The sequence below is a fragment of the Rattus norvegicus genome, chromosome 18, assembly GCF_021556685.1.
Source record: "Rattus norvegicus strain SHRSP/BbbUtx chromosome 18, alternate assembly SHRSP_T2T, whole genome shotgun sequence".
Classification (NCBI taxonomy): Eukaryota; Metazoa; Chordata; class Mammalia; order Rodentia; family Muridae; genus Rattus; species Rattus norvegicus.
In genome coordinates, this window is record NC_141551.1 from 84,559,665 (window position 1) to 84,580,790 (window position 21,126).

The following is a 21,126-nucleotide window of genomic DNA, read 5'->3' on the forward strand; positions in this document are numbered from 1 at the left end:
GAAAAAAATTTACAAGTAGAACATTTTTTCCTTTCATTCCAGCCGAATAAGTTCAGGACAAGAAAAATTAAAGCCAAGCAAGTTCTGATCCCACAGTTAATGCCAAGCCCCCAATGACAATGGCCTTTGTGAAATACTTCTGTGAAATTTAACATCCTAATATCTACTTTTGTGTAGCATTTGTTCCTCCTCTCTTGACCACAAGAAAGCTGAATTTACTTTAAGTACAGTTTTGTGTCATTCTCAAACATTTTGGAGTTCCCTTTGGAGTTGGAGATTACATCAATTCTTCAAGTATTTCTGATGGATGGCCAAGGGAAGAAGCAATCAATAACAAGGCAACACAAACTAGACACACAATATGACAACCAACATAGAGGACAGCTAGGTTTGTTATCTTGCTTCCAAAATACTTCCCTCTTGTGTTTGCACTCATATTCCTTATAGGATCAGAGTGGACTACAGAAATACTGTTGCTAGTAGGGGGCCTTTTTAATTTTCTAACATTACTATGTTAAAAATAGCTATTTAACATAACAATCTTAATTTTAATGCAACAAATTAGTTTTCAATAATTTAAGTGAGCATATCTTATCACCCTCATCACTGATGAAGTATACTTATTTCTAAATTGATATAGCAATATCCGTGGCTATACTTACACACACACACACACACACACACACACACACACACACACACACAACTACAGGGCCATTCTTAATGGAGTATTCTATTTTTATACCCCCTCAATTGTCATTGGGTGTTTTTACATTGAGAGTTAAGATGCCATCTGTAAAGCTTGCTTGATTTGTTTCTGTCAAAACTGAAAAAGCCACAGAGCCTACAGTGGGTCATCATATGTTTAAAGTCAGGCCCTATGTTCAAACAAAAGCACCTAACCTTAAGGACAAATGTCAGTGCCACCCAGGCTCAAACTGGAGTGGAAAATTTCCCAGTACCAAAACTTCTGCTAATGTCAGACACAAAGAATTTTTCTTATTTAGATGAGTGTTCATATTATTGGATTCTATTTTTTGTAAAACATAGATTTTTCCCCCATAGAAATTCAATAAATAAAGGACTTAACCACTGAATCAAGGAAGCAGAACTCCAGTTTTTAACCTTCTAGTTGGGGCTATGCCCTACCAATGTTAAATTGTACTGCAATTGGTCTTCCAGGAAGCATAGGGCGAAATGACCCCATGGCAGGTCCAGGGTAGACTGTCTTGCTGGTCATTGGTGGCCTCTGTGTGTCATTGAATGAGGCTGGAGCTATAGCTGAATCCATAGCTGCTGGACCGTGACAACGGTGGCTGAGCCTCTTCACTCTGTTCTGGAGCATAGCTGGGAAATGTCTGTGCCCTGGACATCTTTGATGAACCAAACCCATGACCTGAAGAAGAAGAAAGGACAGCTGTACTAAGAAATACACTCAGAGGAAACAAAAGTACATCTTAGTAATGACAGCAAATAGATCTAATAAAAGACTTCAAACCCTGAAAACAAAACTTGTAAGGAAGTGGGCAAGAATCTAGACTTTGGTATCCTGATTCTTCCTTTACCCAACTGGGAACTGAACCCAGGGCCAACTACACAATAGTCAAATCTCCTCTCCTTTTACTTTTTAATTTGAGAGTGAATCTTAGTAAGCTATCAAGGCGGATGTTGAACTGTCTGATTCTTCTCCTGCAGCTTCTCAGTTAGCTTTGATTACTGTCCGAACACCACATCAGGCCTGATTTCTTGATCATTTATGATGTAAAAATATATTCAGACATCAGTATTTTCCCCATATGTATCTTTCCTAGAATTCTGGATACCTATAGAGCTGGGCTAATTTTTAGGACTCTCAACTTTCCTGTCTTTAACCTTTAAAATAAAGGCAGGAAATACTTTCCCTGGAAAACTATTTCTTCTGGAAAGCATAATTTATTTCTTTTCTGTTACACTCACTTTCTGCAACTCAAAGATAATGAAATACTTTATTTAGAGCATCTGTGAACAGGCAAACTGAATTTTACCCTGGTCAGTAATAGCTAATTATCAAAGAAGGTTTTACAATAAGTTAGGGGTTCTGGTTTCCCCAGGAATTTTGTGAGTTCTCCCATAACTGATTGTATATACTGGTTCACCAAGGTAATATGCCTCAATGGTCACTAAAATGCTTTAAGAGTTGAATATTATAGCTAAGATCAAAAACTTCGGTGACAGCAGATGCTGGCGAGGATGTGGAGAAAGAGGAACACTCCTCCATTGTTGGTGGGATTGCAGACTGATACAACCATTCTGGAAATCAGTCTGGAGGTTACTCAGAAAATTGGACATTGAACTACCTGAGGACCCAGCTATACTTATCTCTTGGGCATATACCCAAAAGATGCTCCAACATATAACAATAACAAATGCTCCACTATGTTCATAGGAGCCTTATTTATAATAGCCAGAAGCTGGAAAGAACCCAGATGCCCTTCAACAGAGGAATGGATACAGAAAATGTGGTACATCTATACAATGGAATACTACTCAGCTATCAAAAACAATGACTTTATGAAATTTATAGGCAAATGGATGGAACTGGAAAATATCATCCTGAGTGAGGTAACCCAATCACAGAAAAACACACATGGTAAGCATTCATTGATAAGTGGATATTATCCCAAAATGCTTGAATTACCTTAAATGCACAGAACACATGAAACTCAAGAAGGATGACCAAAATGTGGATGCTTCATTCCTTCTTTAAAAGGGGAACAAGAATACCCTTGGGAAGGGATAGGGAGGCAAAGTTTAGAACAGAGACTGAAGGAACACCCATTCAGAGCCTGCCCCACGTGTGGCGCATACATATACAGCCACCAAACTAGATAAGATGGATGAAGCAAAGAAGTGCAGGCTGACAGAAACCGGATGTAGATCTCTCCTGAGAGACACAGCCAGCATACAGCAAATACATAGGCGAATGCCACCAGCAGACCACTGAAGTGAGAATGGGACCCCCATTTAAGGAATCATAGAAAGGACTGAAAGAGCTTGAAGGGTCTTGAGACCCCATATGAACAACAATGCCAACCAACCAGAGCTTCCAGGGACTAAGCCACTACCCAAAGACTATACATGGACTGACCCTGGGCTCCAACTGCACAGGTAGCAATGAATAGCCTAGTAAGGGCACCAGTGGAAGGGGAAGCCCTTGGTCCTGCCAAGACTGAACCTCCAGTGAACAGGATTGTTGGGGGGAGGGTGGTAATGGGGGGAGGATGGGGAGGGAAACACCCATACAGAAGGGGAAGGGACGGGGCTGGGGAATGTTGGCCTGGAAACTGGGAAAGGGAATAACAATTGAAATGTAAATAAGAAATACCCAATTTAATAAAGATGGAGAAAAAAAAGAGTTGAATATGATATAAAATATATCCCAAGAAAATTCTTCCCACGATTTTGACTGCTTAGCTGATATATTGTGATACAAAACTGTCTATTGCAAACCAAAGCACAGTGATGGCTTAAAATTTCTCAGGATGTTTATAATGTGTAGAAAGAAGTGTACATATTAAGGCTTTAGAAAGACTTTCCAGTAATTGTCTCACATGTTTTTATAGCAGTGATTATTCTTTGTGCTTGAGAATGGTTTGTACCTAGTGGAAAGGCTTAGAGAGACAGAAGAAAAATAGATACTATGCACTTTCCCTTAAGAGTTTATATTGTTATTAAGGGATGAAATAAATTTAATTTAATCTGTGTTTTAGCTGATCTCTTGAGTGTGGAATCCGGAGAAAACTATCTGCTAACACAGAAACATGGGACTTCCACTGTCATACCTATCAGTGGCCTTGTCCTTTTCAATGTCATAGGCTCAAAGCCAGTTTCATTGCCACATGCTTGATGACTCCAAAAATATCCTTGCAGTGTGGAAAGCTTGAGATCCAAGGAGAAAACCCACAGGAATTGTGTAATTAAAGGCTTATTAAAAGTGGTAGAACTGCTTAAATTTAAAAAAAAATGTGAGAAACAAATCTTGCTTTCTATCAAGAAATGGTTTTAACTTTGTTGTTGACCTGATTCTCTTGATGACCAGGGATGGGAGAAGACTATTGACTATTGCTGCAAATCTCAGTGGAGGAAGAGTGTGGGACATCCTTTCTGTCCTTCTCAGGTACATTTGAGCTTTTTTAATTCTTTTTGTTTCTGTAGTTCCTTCCTATGACTGAATCTGTGCTGTGGTGTGATACACAAAATTAATATACATTAATAGTTATTAAAATAGTCTGAAAGTTAAATGTGGACCTGAAAAGTCCTTTACTCCCATTTTCCCCACTTAGTGTCTTTGTGCTTTGGAAGAGGCATATCATTACTCTTGTGTTGTTGTAAAAATATAAAAAATAAAAAGAAGTATTGGTTGTCTTTTATCCTGCTTGGTCTGTTACTGCAGTTCCCCAAGATATCTGCTAGATATCTTGGCAGGAAAACATCCCCACTCCTCGGCGGCCCAGTGTCTCCTGCTGCCTCACACTTTCCTACACTCAAACCGTCACATAAAAGAACACACAACACAATAACCTTTGACCCAATTGGTAAGATATAATTGCCCACTTAAACATACAAAGCCTGATACCATTCATCCCTTAAGAACCTTAATAATAACCTGTGAATACACAGAGCGGAATCTTTACATCAGCCTCCATTGTCCTGCCATGGCTTCTCTGCCTCTCCTCTCCTCTTTGTTCTAGTCTCCTCCTCTTCCTTCAAACTTCTCTCCCACCCATCCTTCCTTCTCCTCCAATGACAGGCTTCCTTCTATCCTGTACCTGGCCCTCACCTGTATTTTACAAATTCAATGGGGAGACGGTTCTGGTGAAGTCACCTGATTCCTGAGTATGTGACTAGGCAACTGTCCTTGGGACAGTGGAATTAGCATCAAAATACAGATAACTTCAGAGCAAACCACAACACTCTTGCTCTTGTGCATCTGGCTTTCTCACTTCCCATTAGCTACCATAGCTTTTCCTAGTGGTCTATATGCAGTCTCTTCACTAAATTATTTTAAATTTTCTGCTCTTTCATGAGGACTCCGATGATATAAAAAGGAAACATGAAAATGAAGCAGAGAAACAGGAAAAGGAGGGATAAGTAAGAGACTTGGGGGCCAATAATGGCAATGCTAAGGTGATATTAAAGAGGGGCTTTGAAAAGGGTAAGAAGTTAAAGGAGTGCGTAGAAATTAAGGGAATGTTAAAAATCAGAATCTCAGAAGTGGAAACACCAGGTATACACATGCTGCTTCTGGTATTTTCTTTTTCTTTTTCTTTTATAGTTAACTTTAAGGGATATTACTTTGCTATGAGATTTTAGGATTATTGATCTGAAATCAGATGGTGATAACAGAGTTACTCAGCTTGTATTTTGGCTTTATTTTGCATGTATTGTGGTTTTAAATGTTAAGTCAGTGAGTTAGTCTACAAATGTTGGCATTCAATCGAAGGTTGTGATTCCAATGTAGTCTCCACGGGTTTCACTGTCCCAGAGAGAAGATCACACTGTCTGCTGGCTGTATGTGCACTAAACTCAACAACACATAGGAGGAACCTGAGACAGCTGTGTGTACTAAATGTTAGCTAGAGCAGTTAGTGAAGGCCTGTAAGGAGGCAGCATCTTGACATGACAGTGATGGTGAAAACTATTGATGTGTGTATGTGTAGTGTGTGTGTGTGTGTGTGTGTGTGTGTGTGTGTGTGTGTATCTATCTGTGTATGTCTTCTGTCTATCTTACCATTGCACAATGAGAATTCATGATTCTTTTAACAAGAAACATTGTGTTTATTAACAATACCAGCTGGAAGTATTAAGAACTTGCTCTTATGGCTAGAGAGATGCTCTGTAGTTAACGTTGTGCACTGCTTTTCCAAGGGACCCCAGAGTTCATGCCAAGAAACTTAATAACTATCTCTAATTTCAGTTCCAAAGGACCTGGTGACGTCCTTCAGGCCTCCATTAGCAACAACGCTCATGTGCACCCCCACACTACACATATACATGTAATTAAAAATTAAGTTTTCTTCAAAAATACACTTTTAGTTTTGATTTTATGCAACTGCTAATAAAATATAAAAACATCTGAAGAGAAAGGTGAGACATATCTTTAATTCATATTATTTGTTACCTGAAAGTGAAGACTTAAGTTGAAAATTAATGAAGATTTTTCTTTTGAACATAGTTTTTTTTAATTCTATAATATTGAGCATAAAAGAGAAGATAATGCAATGTTAAAGGCAGTTTTTAATTTTCTTGTTATGAGTTCTAGGAACAGAACTTGAGTCTCCTGGAAAATAATACAAAGAACATTTATCAGTCTTCTACTCAAAAAGTCTTCAGGAAAGAGTCTTAGAAATGGGAACTCTTACTTTATAGTTCTGATCAGCTGCCCTGAGAAATATAGTCAGGCAAGGACAGCAAACTACAAACAGCAAGTGAATGGTTTGCTCTACCTTTGTTGAGTAGAACCAGAGGACAAGTGGGTGATAAACCCATACATATCATTTCAGCACCCCCACAGTGTGAACAGTGAATCTCACTGTGCATTTCACCACTACAATGAGCTTCAGAAACAAATTGGACTTTGCTGTACTTTTGTGGTCTCATCATCCCATGTTGGGGGATCATATTCTCTGTACGTAGAGTGGAAATTAAACAAATCAACACATAAAGTAGTTAGCAAAAATCCGTAGGTGTGTGCTTAATTTCTTTTCTGAGCAGAGTGGGCTCACAAGCTTATCATTCCCCGCTCAGCACCTGATTTCTCCTACCATCCTAAAGTACTGCCTCTCTCCACGATGATTTGAATGTTATTCTTTTTCAAGGTCATCAGTATATTTTTTCATCTCCTCTGTGAATCATTTTGGTTTAATTGGAAAGTAATTTATGACTTTGTTTTACTTCAACTATTTATTTCAGACAGTTAATAAATTATGCTGTTTAATGCAAATCTGGAAAATAAAATACCTCAATCAGAACTGAATATGTGAAGGCTGTTTGATCAAGAAAACAATAAATGTGAACAAAGGGAGAAAAATAATCAAGCCCCTTTCAGCATTCACTGGAGCCATGCCCTTAGGCAGTGTTGATGAAAGCATGAAACAACAAAAATAAACGGTGAGGCTTAAATTAAAACACTCAGTGGAATAGACTCGTTCACCCTTCTGACAAGCAGTCTAGTGAAATGCTCTGTCAATTTTTCTCCACTTGGCCATATAGACAGATATGGCAAATACACACACAGATCATCTGCACAATGCTATTAATTAAAACAGCAAATATGTTAACAGCAATAAGTCTGTTTAAAAAGCCATCTTAAATTTTGTATTTATAGTCTGCTGTAGTCATGTCTGCTTCAGTAGAAATGATACTTTGCTCAAGTGTTCTGTATGTTCCTACAGTGTTGATGACCATCCTTACCCAGTGGGTTCAAGAACCCTCTGACATGGTAATTGTATGTGTGTCTACTGAACCTAAGCTTCAGATTTTCACTCTGAAAGGAAGATAATATGCTAGGTGTAGAGTCATTTAGTGCATTTGTTTATTCTAACAAAATTATTCAAGGAACTGAAGAACAGCACATAACAATAAAGACACAATGAATGCTTACTTTAAAGGGAAACTTCCCTGCTGGATCCCAAAGTGCCCAAACTCTATGAACTGGAAAAAAATGCAAATGTAGTTGAAAACAGCAGCCAGGCTGGAGTGCTAGAGCAAGGATTCTTACATAGAGAAGGCAAGAGGAAGAGGGAACAAGAACACAGACGCAATATCCTCTTCTCTCAGTAATTAAGAGTGTGTTAGCATTTATTGCAGAACTCCCTCAACCTGATTGGCATCTGGTTTTCTACTTTTACTAACTAATTTTATTTTCAATATAGATTCTAAAGGAATCCCATAAAAGCCAGACAGATTCCCCTAACAAAACTCTTGGACAATAGCTAGTGAGAGGAAATGGCCCTAAGGAAGGCATTTAATAGTCATGTGCTTAAACAATTTGTCAGACTCTGGAGGAACTGAAAAGGTGTGGTTCCTTTAAATACTAAAACAAAAGTTAGTATTACAATAAATTAAGTGAGGAAGTTTCCTGATGAGGAAGAAAACATGTGGAATAAAAGCATTAATAAAAGTTTAGGCTGAATAGTTAGGAGATATGTCTTTAACAAGTACCTTCTTAGTGCTAGCTGCAAGAAGAGTGGGCAGGCTGTACCCATGCACTGGATAGGAAAGGAGATAGTAGAAAAATGGGCGTTACAAAGTTAGGTTGGTTGAGTGAACTCACCACAGTGTCTTGTTGGCAGAGGAGGAGTTTTGCCGTGTTTAATACTTGAATGCTAATCTTAAATGTAGATGAAATTTGAAACCATATTAGACAGCCACAGCTCTACTATATCTCAATAATTATCCATCGGGGATTAATTACGCATTGAAATGCCAACATGAATTGCCAAGTTTTTCCCCTACAAAATGTATTTGAATTTTATTCAATTTTTAATAGTTGAAATTTAAACTGGCATTCTAAGTGAGCTTCTGAGTTTCTCCTGGAGATTCAAGGGTGGAGCTTTATGACCTTGAGAAAACTTTGGGGTTTATCAAGGTTCAGGTTCAACATATTTGATCCATTGGGGAAAATGATAATTGGTCTAATTTACATAAAGAATGATTAAAAAGAATATATAAGCCTCTGCTCATTGAGTACAAATTTCATGACAATCTTATACCAATTACAGAAGAAATGCTGTCCTTAATAAAATCTTCCTATCAGCTTGAGAAGAAGAGATCATGAATAATGTGTTATCTTGACATGATTGATAAACATCCAGATGCTGGTAAAATAATTATTTCCCAGTATATCCTTGGAGGTGCTTTAAGATAGTCAGTAGGTTAAATAAATAAGATCTCCCATCAACATGGGCAGACCTTATCCAGTTCATCTGTATAAAGCAAAGGGAAGGATGAGAGTAATTTCTCTTTCTAAGCTGAGGTACCCATATTTTCTGGTTTTGGATATAGAATTCTTGATTCTCAGGTTTTTGAAGAAATATGTTACTGGTTTCTCTGAGGTTCCAACTTACAGATCCCAGGTTAAGGGATTTCCCTCTTTTAATCAAACAACCAAATTCTTAAATCTGTGCAGAGTGAGGTAGATCCAAGTCCAAGGCCAGCTTGGTCTATAGTGTGACTTCAAGGATACCCAAGGTTACACCATGAAACCATGTCTCAGAGAACCAAAATCAACCAACCAACCAACCAACCAACCAACCAACCAACCAACCAACTACACAAAACACTCTTAGGCATCTTGGGACATGAGCTTTTTTACCTAAAGTATCACTAATTTACACCCTTCCTTTTAGGGTAGGAAAGTACTTTTCTAAAGTTCAAGTATGAGAAATTACATACATCTCAATGATGTTTCCAGTTTTTCTTTTAAATATTTAAATGTTTGTGTTATGTCTCTTTGTGAGTTTCCCAAGTGTGTAAGAGTGTTATGGAGAAGAGAAGATATTAGATCCCCTGAGGTTGGAGTTAAAGGTCCTTATGAGTCACTTAGCTTGTGTGCTAGGAACTGACCTCATGGCCCTTGGAAGAAAAGCAAGTACTTATAACTGCTGCACTATTTCTGTTGCTCCATCATTGATGTTTTCTTAATTTTCTTTTGTCACAAAAAGTTCCTAAAGCTAGACTTAAAAAACAAAAACAAATACAGTCAGGTCTGTTTTTAAGTTTCCTAGGTTTTTGACAGGAGTGTGGCCCTCCCAGAGTCTGACCAATCAGATGAGGATGCTCATAGCCAACCATTAGACTGAGCATGGTGACCCCAATGGAAGAGTTAAGGAAAGGACTGAAGGAGCTGAAGGGGATTGCAGCACCATGAGAAGAACAACAATATCAACTAACTGGACATCCCCCACCAAAGAACTTGTAGGGACTAAACCACCAACCAGAGTACACATGAAGGAACCCATGGCTCCAGCAGCATAGGTAGCAGAGGACTGCCTTATCTGGCATCAATGGGAGGGAAAGCCCTTGGTCATGTGGAGGCTCAATGCCTCAGCATAGGGGGATGCTAGGCAGTGATGACGGAGTGGGTGGGTAGGTGGGGAACGCCCTCATAGAGACAGGGAGAAGGGAGATGCAATAGGAAGTTTGTGGAGGGGAAACCAGAAGGGGAACAGCATTTGAAATGTAAATAAATAAAATAACCAGTAAAAATCTTCTCTTTATAAGAATATTAAAGTATTTCCTTTACCTTTTCCCCCAATATTTGTATAAATTCATTTTCTCTCTTTATCTCTTGAACATAAGAGATTTACCTTGGTTAATGCTCTACATTAAATGTCTTATCATGTAGTGTTCAGTGACTTGAGCTTGAAGGACTACTTGGTTTGAGTGTGCCTAATGTTTCCTAACTACCCAATCCTTCAAGTTTCTCAGAATTGTCTTCATAATAGTTTCTTAAATAGAATATGTAGTAAGTTAGCATGCTGTGCAGTCTAATAGCTAATTACCATATGCTAATAAACAAAGAGCAGAGTCAATACACATATTGGCTCTTGTTTTTTAAAACCTGTTAAGTAGGCCTGTGCCTAGAGCTGGAAGACAGTCTCCAGGAGCACCGCCAAAGCTGAGAGCAGAGGTAAAATCCAGTTTTCTGCTACTAAGTGACTTGCCTGGTGGATTCAGGATACAAAGAGGCAGAAGTCCTCTGTGTCAGGGCACTTCCTGTTCCTGGCTCTGCCCGGAAGTGAACTGACACCATCCCACAGTTCCCTGCACCCAAATTCCATGGGGAAGAGAGCAGACCACCCAGGAGTACAGACATCCAGAGGCCTCAGGGCAGATTGCCGCCTCTGCACACCTCGGCCTACATCACTGGTCCACAGGGAAACTGCACAGTGCCTCTGGACAGAGGGATATAGGAATAGACAGCCACTGGTACCCACAATTCTAGTCTGTGCCCAGGACGACGAACCAATCCGTACAAACCGTTCCATGCACCAATCCCATGGGAGAGAGAGCTGGAACCTCAGAAGTGTGGGTACTCCTGAGAAGTCAGAGGAGAATACCCTCTGTCCACAGTCCAGACCCAAGAGGGAATCACTTAGTGCCAACTGCGCCTGCTAGGTGCAAGGACCTACATGAGCAATCAGGGGCAGGACCCTTTGATTCCTGTCGGTGCGGTGCCTAGAGCAGGAAGACAGTCTCCAGGAGTGCCACCACAGCTGACAGCAGAGCACCTGTTCTCAGGAAAGGCTGAAAGAAAACAGGAAAACAGTTCTACAGTAGTGTTGACACAGAGACTTACAGCAGGGCCAAGTCACTCCCAGAAACAGCAAGACAAGCAAACACCAGAGATAACCAAATGGCTAGAGGCAAGTGCAGGAACCTAATCAACAGAAACAAAGACTACTTGGCATCATCAGAGCCCAGTTCTCCCACCAAAGAAAATACTGGATATCTAAACACACCAGAAAAGCAAGGTTTAGATTTGAAATCACATTTTTTGACAATGATGGAGGACTTTAAGGAAGAAATAAAGAACGCCCTTAGAGAAATGCAGGAAAGCACAAGTAAACAAGTAGAAGCCCTTAGAGAGGAAACACAAAAATCACTGAAAGAATTACAGGAAAACACAACCAAACAGGTGAAGGAACTGAAAATGGAAATAGAAACAATAAAGAAAGCACAAAGGGAGAAAACCCTGGATATAGAAAACTAAAGGTAGACACAAGGAGCCATAGACACAAGCATCACCAACAGAATACAAGAGACAGAGGAGAGAATCTCGGGAGCAGAAGATTCCATAGAAATCATCCATACAACTGTCAAAGATAATGTAAAATGCAAAAAGCTCCTAGCCCAAAACGTACAGGAAATCCAGGACACAATGAGAAGATCAAACCTAAGGATAATAAGTATAGAAGAAAGTGAAGACTCCCAACATAAGGGGCCAGTAAATATATTCAACAAAATTATAGAAGAAAACTTCCCTAACCTAAAGGAAGAGATGCCCGTAAACATACAAGAAGCCTACAGAACTCCAAATAGATTGGACCAAAAGAGAAATTCCTCCCATCACATAAGAGTTAAAATACCAAATGCACAAAACAAAGAAAGAATATTAAATGCAATAAGGGAAAAAGGTCAAGTGAGATATAAAGGCAGACCTGTAAGAATTACACCAGACTTCTCACCAGAGACTTTGAAAGTCAGAAGATCCTGGACAGATGGCATACAGACCCCAAGAGAACAGAAATGCCAGCCCAAGTTACTGTATCCAGCAAAACTTTCAATTAACATAGATGGAGAAACCAAGATATTCCATGACAAAACCAAATTTACACAATATCTTTCTACAAATCCAGCCCTACAAAGGATAATAGATGGAAAACTCCAACACAAGGAGAGAAACTACACCATACAGAAAGCAAGAATATAATTTCCTTGCAATGAAACCAAAAGAGAGACAAACAAACATAATTCCTCCTCTACAAACGAAAATAACAGGAAGCGAAAATCACTATTCATTAATATCTCTCAAAATCAATGGACTCAATTCCCCAATAAAAACACATATACCAAAAGACTGGATATGTAAAGAGGACCCAGCATTTTGCTGCATGCAGGAAACACACTCAGAGACAAATACAAACACTACCTCAGAGTAAATGACTGGAAAACAATTTTCTAAGCAAATGACCTGAAGAAACCAGCTGGAGTTGCCACTCTAATATCACATAAAATTAACTTTCAACCAAGAGTCATTAAAAAAGATAAGGAAGGATACTTCATATTCATCAAAGGAAAAATCCACCAAGATGAACTCTCAATCCTAAATATACATGCTCCAAATGCAAGGGCAACTACATTCATGAAAGAAACCTCACTAAAGCTCAAAGCACACATTGCACCTCACAGGATAATAGTAGGAGATTTCAACACCCCACTCTCATCACTGGACAGATCATGGAAACAGAAACAGAGAAACTAACAGAAGTTATGAACCAATTGGATTTAACAGATATTTATAGAATATTCCATCCTAAAACAAAATGATATACCTTCTTCTCAGCACCTCATGGAACCTTCTCTAAAATTGACCATATAATCGGTCACAAAACAGGCCTCAACAGATACAGGAAGATAGAAATAATCCCATGCATCCTATCAGATCACCATGTGTTAAGACTGGTCTTCAATAACAACAATAATGACAGAAAGCCCACATATATATGGAAGTTGAACAATGCTCTACTCAATGACAACTTGGTCAAGGAAGAAATAAAGAAATAAATTAAAGACTTCTTAGAATTTAATGAAAATGAAGATACAACATTCCCCAACTTATGGGACACAATGAAAGCGGTACTAAGAGGAAAACTCATAGCTCCTAGTGCCTGCAAAAAGAAATAGGAGAGAGCATATATCAGCAGCTTGACAGCACACCTTAAAGCTCTAGAACAAAAAGAAATAAATAAACCCAAGAAGAGTAGAAAGCAGGAAATAATCAAACTCAGAGCTGAAATCAACCAAGTAGAAATGAAAAAGCAACAAAACAGGAGCTGGTTCTTTGAGAAAATCAACAAGATAGATAAACCCTTAGTCAGAACAACGAGAGGTCACAGAGAGTGTTTCCAAATTAACAAAATCAGAAATGAAAAGGGAAACATAACAACAGAATCTGAAAAAAATTTTTAAAAAATCATCATATCCTACTACAAAAGCTTATATTCAACAAAACTAGAAATTCTGGAGGAAATGAACAATTTTCTAGACAGGTACCAGGTACCAAAGTTAAATCAGGAACAAATAAATCATCTAAACAACCCCATAACTCTGAAAGAAATAGAAGCAGTTATTAAACGTCTCCAAACCAGAAAGAGCCCCAGATGGGTTCAGTGATTCCATCAGACCTTCACACCTTCACAGAAGACCTCATACCAATACTGTTCAAACTATTCCACAAAATTGAAACATATGGAGCACTACAAAATTCCTTCTATGAAGCCACTATTACTCTTATATCAAAACCGCACAAAGACCCAACAAAGAACGAACTTCAGACCAATTTCCCTTATGAACATTGACACAAAAATACTCAATAAAATTCTTGCAAACCGAATCCAAGAACACATCAAAGCGATCATCCATCATGATCAAGTAGGCTTCATCCCAGGGATGCAGAGATGGTTTAATGTACAGAAATACATCAATGTAACCCACTATATAAACAAACTCAAAGATAAGAACCACATAGTCATTTCATTAGATGCTGAGAAAGCATTTGACAAAATTCAACACCCCTTCGTGATAAAAGTCCTGTAAAGATCAGGAATTTAAGTCTCATATCTAAACATAGTAAAAGCAATATACAGCAAACAGTAGCTAAGGTCAAACTAAATGGAGAGAAACTTGAAGCAATCCCACAAAAATAGGGACTAGACAAGGCTGCCCACTCTCTCCATACTTATTCAATATAGTACTCAAAATCCTAGCCAGAGCAATCAGACAGTGAAAGGAGGTCAAAGGGATACAAATTGGAAGAGAAGAAATCAAAATATCACTATTTGCAGATGATATGATAGTGTACTTAAGCCACCCCAAAAGTTCTACCAGAGAACTACTTAACCTGATAAACAACTTCAGCAAAGTGTTGGGGTATAAAATTAACTAAAACAAATCAGTAGCCTTCCTCTACTCAAAGGATAAACAGGATGAGAAAGAAATTAAGGAAATGACACCCTTTACAATAGTCGCAAATAATATAAAATATCTTGGTGTGACTTTAACCAAGCAAGTGAAAGATCTGTATGACAGGAACTTCAAATGTCTGAAGAAAGAAATTGAGGAAGATCTCAGAAGATGGAACGATCTTCCATGCTCATGGATTGGTAGGATTAATATAGTAAACATGGCCATTTTGCCAAAAGCAATCTACAGATTCAATGCAATCCCCATCAAAATTCCTACTCAATTCTTTATAGAGATAGGAAGAGCAATTTGCAAATTCATTTGGAATAACAAAAAACCCAGGATAGCGAAAACTATACTCAACAATAAAAGAACTTCTGGGGGAATCACCATCCCTGACTTCAAGCAGTATCACAGAGCAATAGTCATAAAACCTGTATGGTATTGGTACAGAGACAGGCAAGTAAATTAGTGGAACAGAATTAAAGACCCAGAAATGAAATGAACCCACACACCTATAGTCACTTGATCGTTGACAAAGGAGTTAAATCCATTTAATGGAAGAAAGATAGCATTTTCAACAAATGGTGCTGGTTCAACTGGAGGTCAGCATGTAGAAGAATGCAAATTGATCCATTCTTATCACCATGTACAAAGCTTAAGTCCAAGTGGATCAAGGACCTCCACATCAAACCAGATACACTCAAACTAATAGAAGAAAAAGTGGGGAAGAGTCTCGAACACATGGGCACTGGGGAAAATTTCCTGAACAAAACATCAATGGCTTATGCTCTAAGATCAAGAATTGACAAATGGGACCTCATAAAACTGCAAAGATTTTGTAAAGCAAAAGACACTCTCATTAGGACAAAATGGCAACCAACAGATTGGAAAAAGATCTTTACCAATCCTACAACAGACAGAGGGCTTATATCCAAAATATACAAAGAACTCAAGAAGTTAGACTTCAGAGCGCCAAATCACCCTATTAAAAATGGGGTACAGAGATAAACAAAACATTCTCAGCTGAGGCTTATCGAATGGTAAAAATCACCTAAAAAATGTTCAACATCCTTAGTAATCAGGGAAAAGCAAATCAAAACAACCCTGAGATTCCACCTCACACCAGGTAACAGCAGATTCTTGCAAGGATGTGGAGAAAGAGGAACACTCCTCTGTTGTTGGTGGGATTGCAAACTGGTACAACCACTCTGGAAATCAGTCTGGAGGTTCCTCAGAAAATTGGACATTACTATACCTGAGGACCCAGCTATACCTCTCCTGGGAATATACTGAAAAGATGGTCCAACATACAACAAAGACATATGCTCCACTATTTATAATAGCCAGAAGCTGGAAAGGACCCAGATGCCCTTCAATAGAGGAATGGATTCAAAAAACGTGGTACATCTACACAATGGAGTACTACTCAGCTATCAAAAACAATGACTTCATGAAATTCATAGGCAAATGCAATGAACTAGAAAATATCATCCTGAGTGAGGTTACTCAATCACAGAAAAACACACTTGGTATGCACTCATTGATAAGTGAATATTAGCCAAAAAACTCAAATTACCCAAGATGCAATCTACAGACCACAGGAAGCTCACTCAAGAAGGATGACCAAAATGCAGATGCTCCCACTCCTTCTTAAAAGGGGGAAGATATTCATAGGAGGAGATATGGAAGCAAAGTTTAGAGCAGTGACTCAAGGAATGGCCATTCAGAGCCTCACACACATGTGGCCCATGTATATACAGTCACCAAAACTAGAGAAGATTGATGAAGCTAAAAAATGCATGCGGAAAGGGACTGGATATAGATCTCCTGAGAGACACATTCAAAGCCAGTCCAATACAGAGGTCAATGCTAGTTATTAGGAGTCAGTTTAATACTAAACTCATTTAGCTGAGTGGTAGTAATAAGTTTTCTTTAGGGCTGAAAATTTGTCTGTTTACAAGTTCTTGGTCCCAATAATGGTGTCAGATATGGGTTACGCTTTGTGGAGTTCACCATAAATTGAAGCAGAAAGTGGTTAGTTATTCCATAACAGTCACACTATTGCCCCAGTGGATGTATCTTGACAGACTGGTTTCAGATACAGCTCATAGTGTTTTAAATGTTTTTGAGTATTACTCTCCTCTACCTATCCTTTTCCTAGACTTAAGTTGTTTAAATATTTGAATACTGTATTTAAAATGCCAGAATCTAGTTTCACATTCTATTTTTGTTGCCTGAATTTGTTGTGGGTTTTAATTTGTTTAACCTTTACTTCCAAACTTAACAGAATTAGTTAAATTGTAACGCTTTAGTTTAAACTTGTAAAAGTCTCATCTTTTTTTTCTTGTCTTTAATGTGCAAAGATAGGGAAATATAACTTATTGATATTATTAATGGTGCTGTTATCTTTGAAGTTATGGTGTTGTCTCACAGGTAAATATCTGAGTATTCTTTATGCATATCTCTAAAAGTTTTATAAAATACTTAAATTCATAACATTTAGTTTTATGTAGTTCTTAGTTCATAATTAGACTGGCAATTTAAAAAGGATAAGATACTGAAAATCAACATAATGTAGTTTTATTACTACTAAAGATGCTCTAATTTATTAAAATAGAATTAGATTTTAATAGTCATTTCGTAACATTTTTCATAATAAAAATAGTTTTACAAATTTTCTGGTTGATGTAACATCCATTTATTCCTGTTGCTTGGAATTAATTTGTCTTGTATTCTGATTCCTATAATTACCTACCAGGATATTAATTTTCTACAACTGCAATCGCTTTGTGAAAGCCAGCTTAACTCTTTACTATTAGCAGACAGAGAATCCATTTGAATAATTATAGGCTTTACAAACGGTGTATGGCAGCCAATAAAATGACGGAGGTTAAAAAGGAATATTTTAAGTTGAAACAACATGAGTATAGAATACGATGAAAATCCATTGGTGTTGATGAACAAAAGGAAAAACAAACAACCTACAACAAAAAATTCAAGTGGTTTCAAAAGTTTATTCTATCATCATTTTCAAAGTTTATTTATAAAACAGTAAAAAATAAAGTATGTTATATATGTGCTCTTATTTGTGAGTATGTTAGCAGTTTTGGCAAGCAATGAATTTTCTATGATTATAAATATACCAAGTTCAGATAGAGACCTGAACACTATATTCAGTTGTTTAATGCATTCATTGAAATATCACATTAAGGCCAAGCAAATTAAGGACAAGAGAATTCATATTAGCTAATGATCCTCAAAATTATAATTAATAAGTAATGAGAATAAGTAATGGGAAATACTGTTTGCTGCAATCCTTATCTTAAATTAGGCAGATAAACATCTCTTTTTTTTTCTGAGATGGAGACATCCTATGCAATATCTGCTTAGATTTGATTTATGACGGCAGTACTATCTGCAGAACTGTCAAATGTCAAATTTTTACATGGATGGGCTTTCAAGAAGTCATTCTAAATGTGATATCAGGATACTGATTTTCAAATAATAGTTCCGGTTTTCAAACAATGCAGCACATTGTTATTCTGTCGCAGACTGAAAACAGTTTCCACATAGCCTAAAACCTTTAGGTACAATTCATAAGCTCTGCTGCAAAATTTGGTAACACAATAAGTCTAGATTATTCCCCTCACTGGTTCTAGAAGTTTGATATATGATTATTAAAATAATTGTTGGGGTAGAATCTTGGTTAGGACACATGTTTTAATAATTTATTAGTTTGATTTTTTTCTGAGATTTGGGAAATATTGTGATAATCACAAACAAAATCCTTAACTTTGCAAATATTTAACCTAAACATTGTATTTTAAAAATATGCTGCTTGTCAGTTTGAGTGTGTGCATGTGTGTGTGTGTCACAAGTACAATTGCATAGAGCAAGCACCAGGAAAAGTAACATGATTTTGAAAATATTTCTTAGAGTTAAAGTTGCACAATAGAGATGGTAATTATTTTTATGTAAACTACAGCATAATCTAAAATGTTTGCATAACAATCTGAATTGTTTGTATACTACTTAAATATAAATGTCCCCTCCTAAGAACTCTCTCTTTCTATTTTTATTTCCATTTCATAATTCCAGCAGATCTATCCATAAAGGTTTTTAAAAATTTCTTTTTTTATAAGTCATAATTATTTAATTTTTACAACTATTAGAACATAATTAGAACATGGACTGACCCATGGCTCCAGCTGCATATGTAGCAGAGGAAGGCCTTGTTGGGCACCAATGGAAGGAGAAGCCCTTGGTCCTGCCAATGTTGGACTCCCAGTGTAGGGGAATGTTGGGGGGGGCAGGAAGGGGAGGGTAGATGGGGAGGGGAACACCCTTATAGAAGAAGGAGAGGGGTATGGGGTAGGGGGCTTATGTCTGGGAAACCAGGAAAGGGAATAACATTTGAAATGTAAATAAAAAAAATACAAAAAAGCAGAATCACAGACTGGATTTAAAAACAAAAACAAAAATAAAACAAAAACAAAACAAAACAGAATAGAACAAAATTAATCAGCCATTCTGATACATAGTGATGCAGGTAATAACAGTCCTGAGAGGCAGACATGTGTATGATACAGTAAATTCATGGCCTATCTGTGCTACATGATAACCTGCCTCAAAAATAGAGCATAATTTAAAAACTTATATTTATATGTCAGAGTTGTTTTTCCCATCTTTATTAAATTTGGTATTTCTTATTTACATTTCAAATGTTATTCCCTTTTCTGGTTTCCATGCCAACATCCCCTTAACCCCTCTCCCTCCCCTTCTAAATGGGTGTTCCCCTCTAGAGTTAATGGGTTATCTCCACTGTTCTGAATTTTAGACAGAACATGTACACTGGTTCCTAGCTGGATTAGCAATAAAATTAAGATGTTAAAACACTATTTTTTAAAAAGAAAACTTTAACAGAAACTCTATGGGAAATACAACAAATTATGACACAACATCATTTGAGATGCCACTGATTTAATTTTGCATCCTGATGCTGTAACTACATTTTATCTCATGTGCCTCAAAAATTGTGATGGTTGAGATTACATACATAAACTAGTAGATAGAGCAAAGCTTTTATTTCATGAATGTATTTCATTGTTTTCTTGTATCTTTGATTTACTTTGGATAAAATTTTCTCTAAGGAACACAGAAAGGGAAAATGGGCAAGCTTATCAGCTGGTGCTCATGCAGCCATATCATTCTTTTATTACCTACTGGCAAAGAAGAGTTTTCTGAAATGAAGGAAATCTTCATGCTTCTTCAGTTTGGCACTTATCAATGGAATAGTAACGCATGGCCCAACACGAACTTGGCAATTACAAAGTGTATATCACAGATGTTACCATCACTCTTTTCCACAGTTTGCCCTTTCTTCCATACTCACTGATGTGGGGTATAATTCACACATTAACCCTGCAGTCCTGTCTCATGCCTGGGAGACATCTGTGTCCTGGTCTTGTCCTCATCTCTTGTCATGCTGCCAGTCATGTCCTGTGGTGTTTACCTTCTTAGCACCTCCTTGATCCATACATTTTCTTTGTGTTGTCTCTACCTTGATTTTACCACCTAGCTTATTGCTAATATTTATGAAACCCAATTGCTTTCCTTATCAAGTTGGCCACATAAACAATGTATTCTTTGCCAAAGTAACTTCTACTATTGTACTTCTATTGAGAGAATGAAAACTCCCTAACATAGTATTTAAGTTTCTTAGTACAGTCAGAAACATAATTTTGTAACTTTGGGGTTTACAAAATTTTAACCCATAAACTCTACTTCTCTAGCAAAATCTATGTTAAAATATTGTATTTGCTGTGGAAATAATGGTTTATATTAAATATGTCAGGTCTCTTTTCTATGAAAATCGTTATCTTTAGCCAATTCTGTCATGTATATTTATGAACGTGTATTTCATAAATGTATTTATGAACATGTATGTGTGTGTTGTGTATATATATGTATGGATATGTATATATGTGTATGTGCATATATGTGTGTGTATGTAGGTGTGTGCAGGGTTTATGTGTGTGTTCTGTGTATATGTATATATATGTGTGTATGTATACATGTTGTATATGAATATATATGCATGTATGTGTGTGTATATATGTGCATGTTTTATGTGTCTTGTATATGTGTGTATATACATTCTATATGCATGTGTTTGTTGTGTATGTATATGTATATGTGTATATGTGAGTGTGTATCAACTAAAGGTTCTTTAGAAATTTAAATGTGCATACTCTTGTACCCTGGTGTTTTTCCAGTGTCTGTCATACACTCATCTGAACTTTAGCTCTCACCAAGCTAAAGTCTGTATTTTTCTTCAGGAATTCATTTATAAGGGACTGAAGGCCTGCCTGGTTTACTTAGAGAGACTCGGTCTCA

The 21,126-nt window shown here is 37.3% G+C and overlaps 1 protein-coding gene across 1 annotated transcript in view; it reads right to left on the minus strand.

Moving 5' to 3' along the window:
* Positions 1-852: 852 nt before the first annotated feature.
* Dok6 (docking protein 6) overlaps positions 853-21,126 on the minus strand; it is a 452,112-nt gene continuing 431,838 nt past the window's right edge. The window contains exon 8 of the mRNA NM_001191943.1: positions 853-1,396. Within this exon, the coding sequence (NP_001178872.1) occupies positions 1,257-1,396 (140 nt within the window). The 3' untranslated portion in view covers positions 853-1,256. The remainder of the gene's footprint in view (positions 1,397-21,126) is intronic.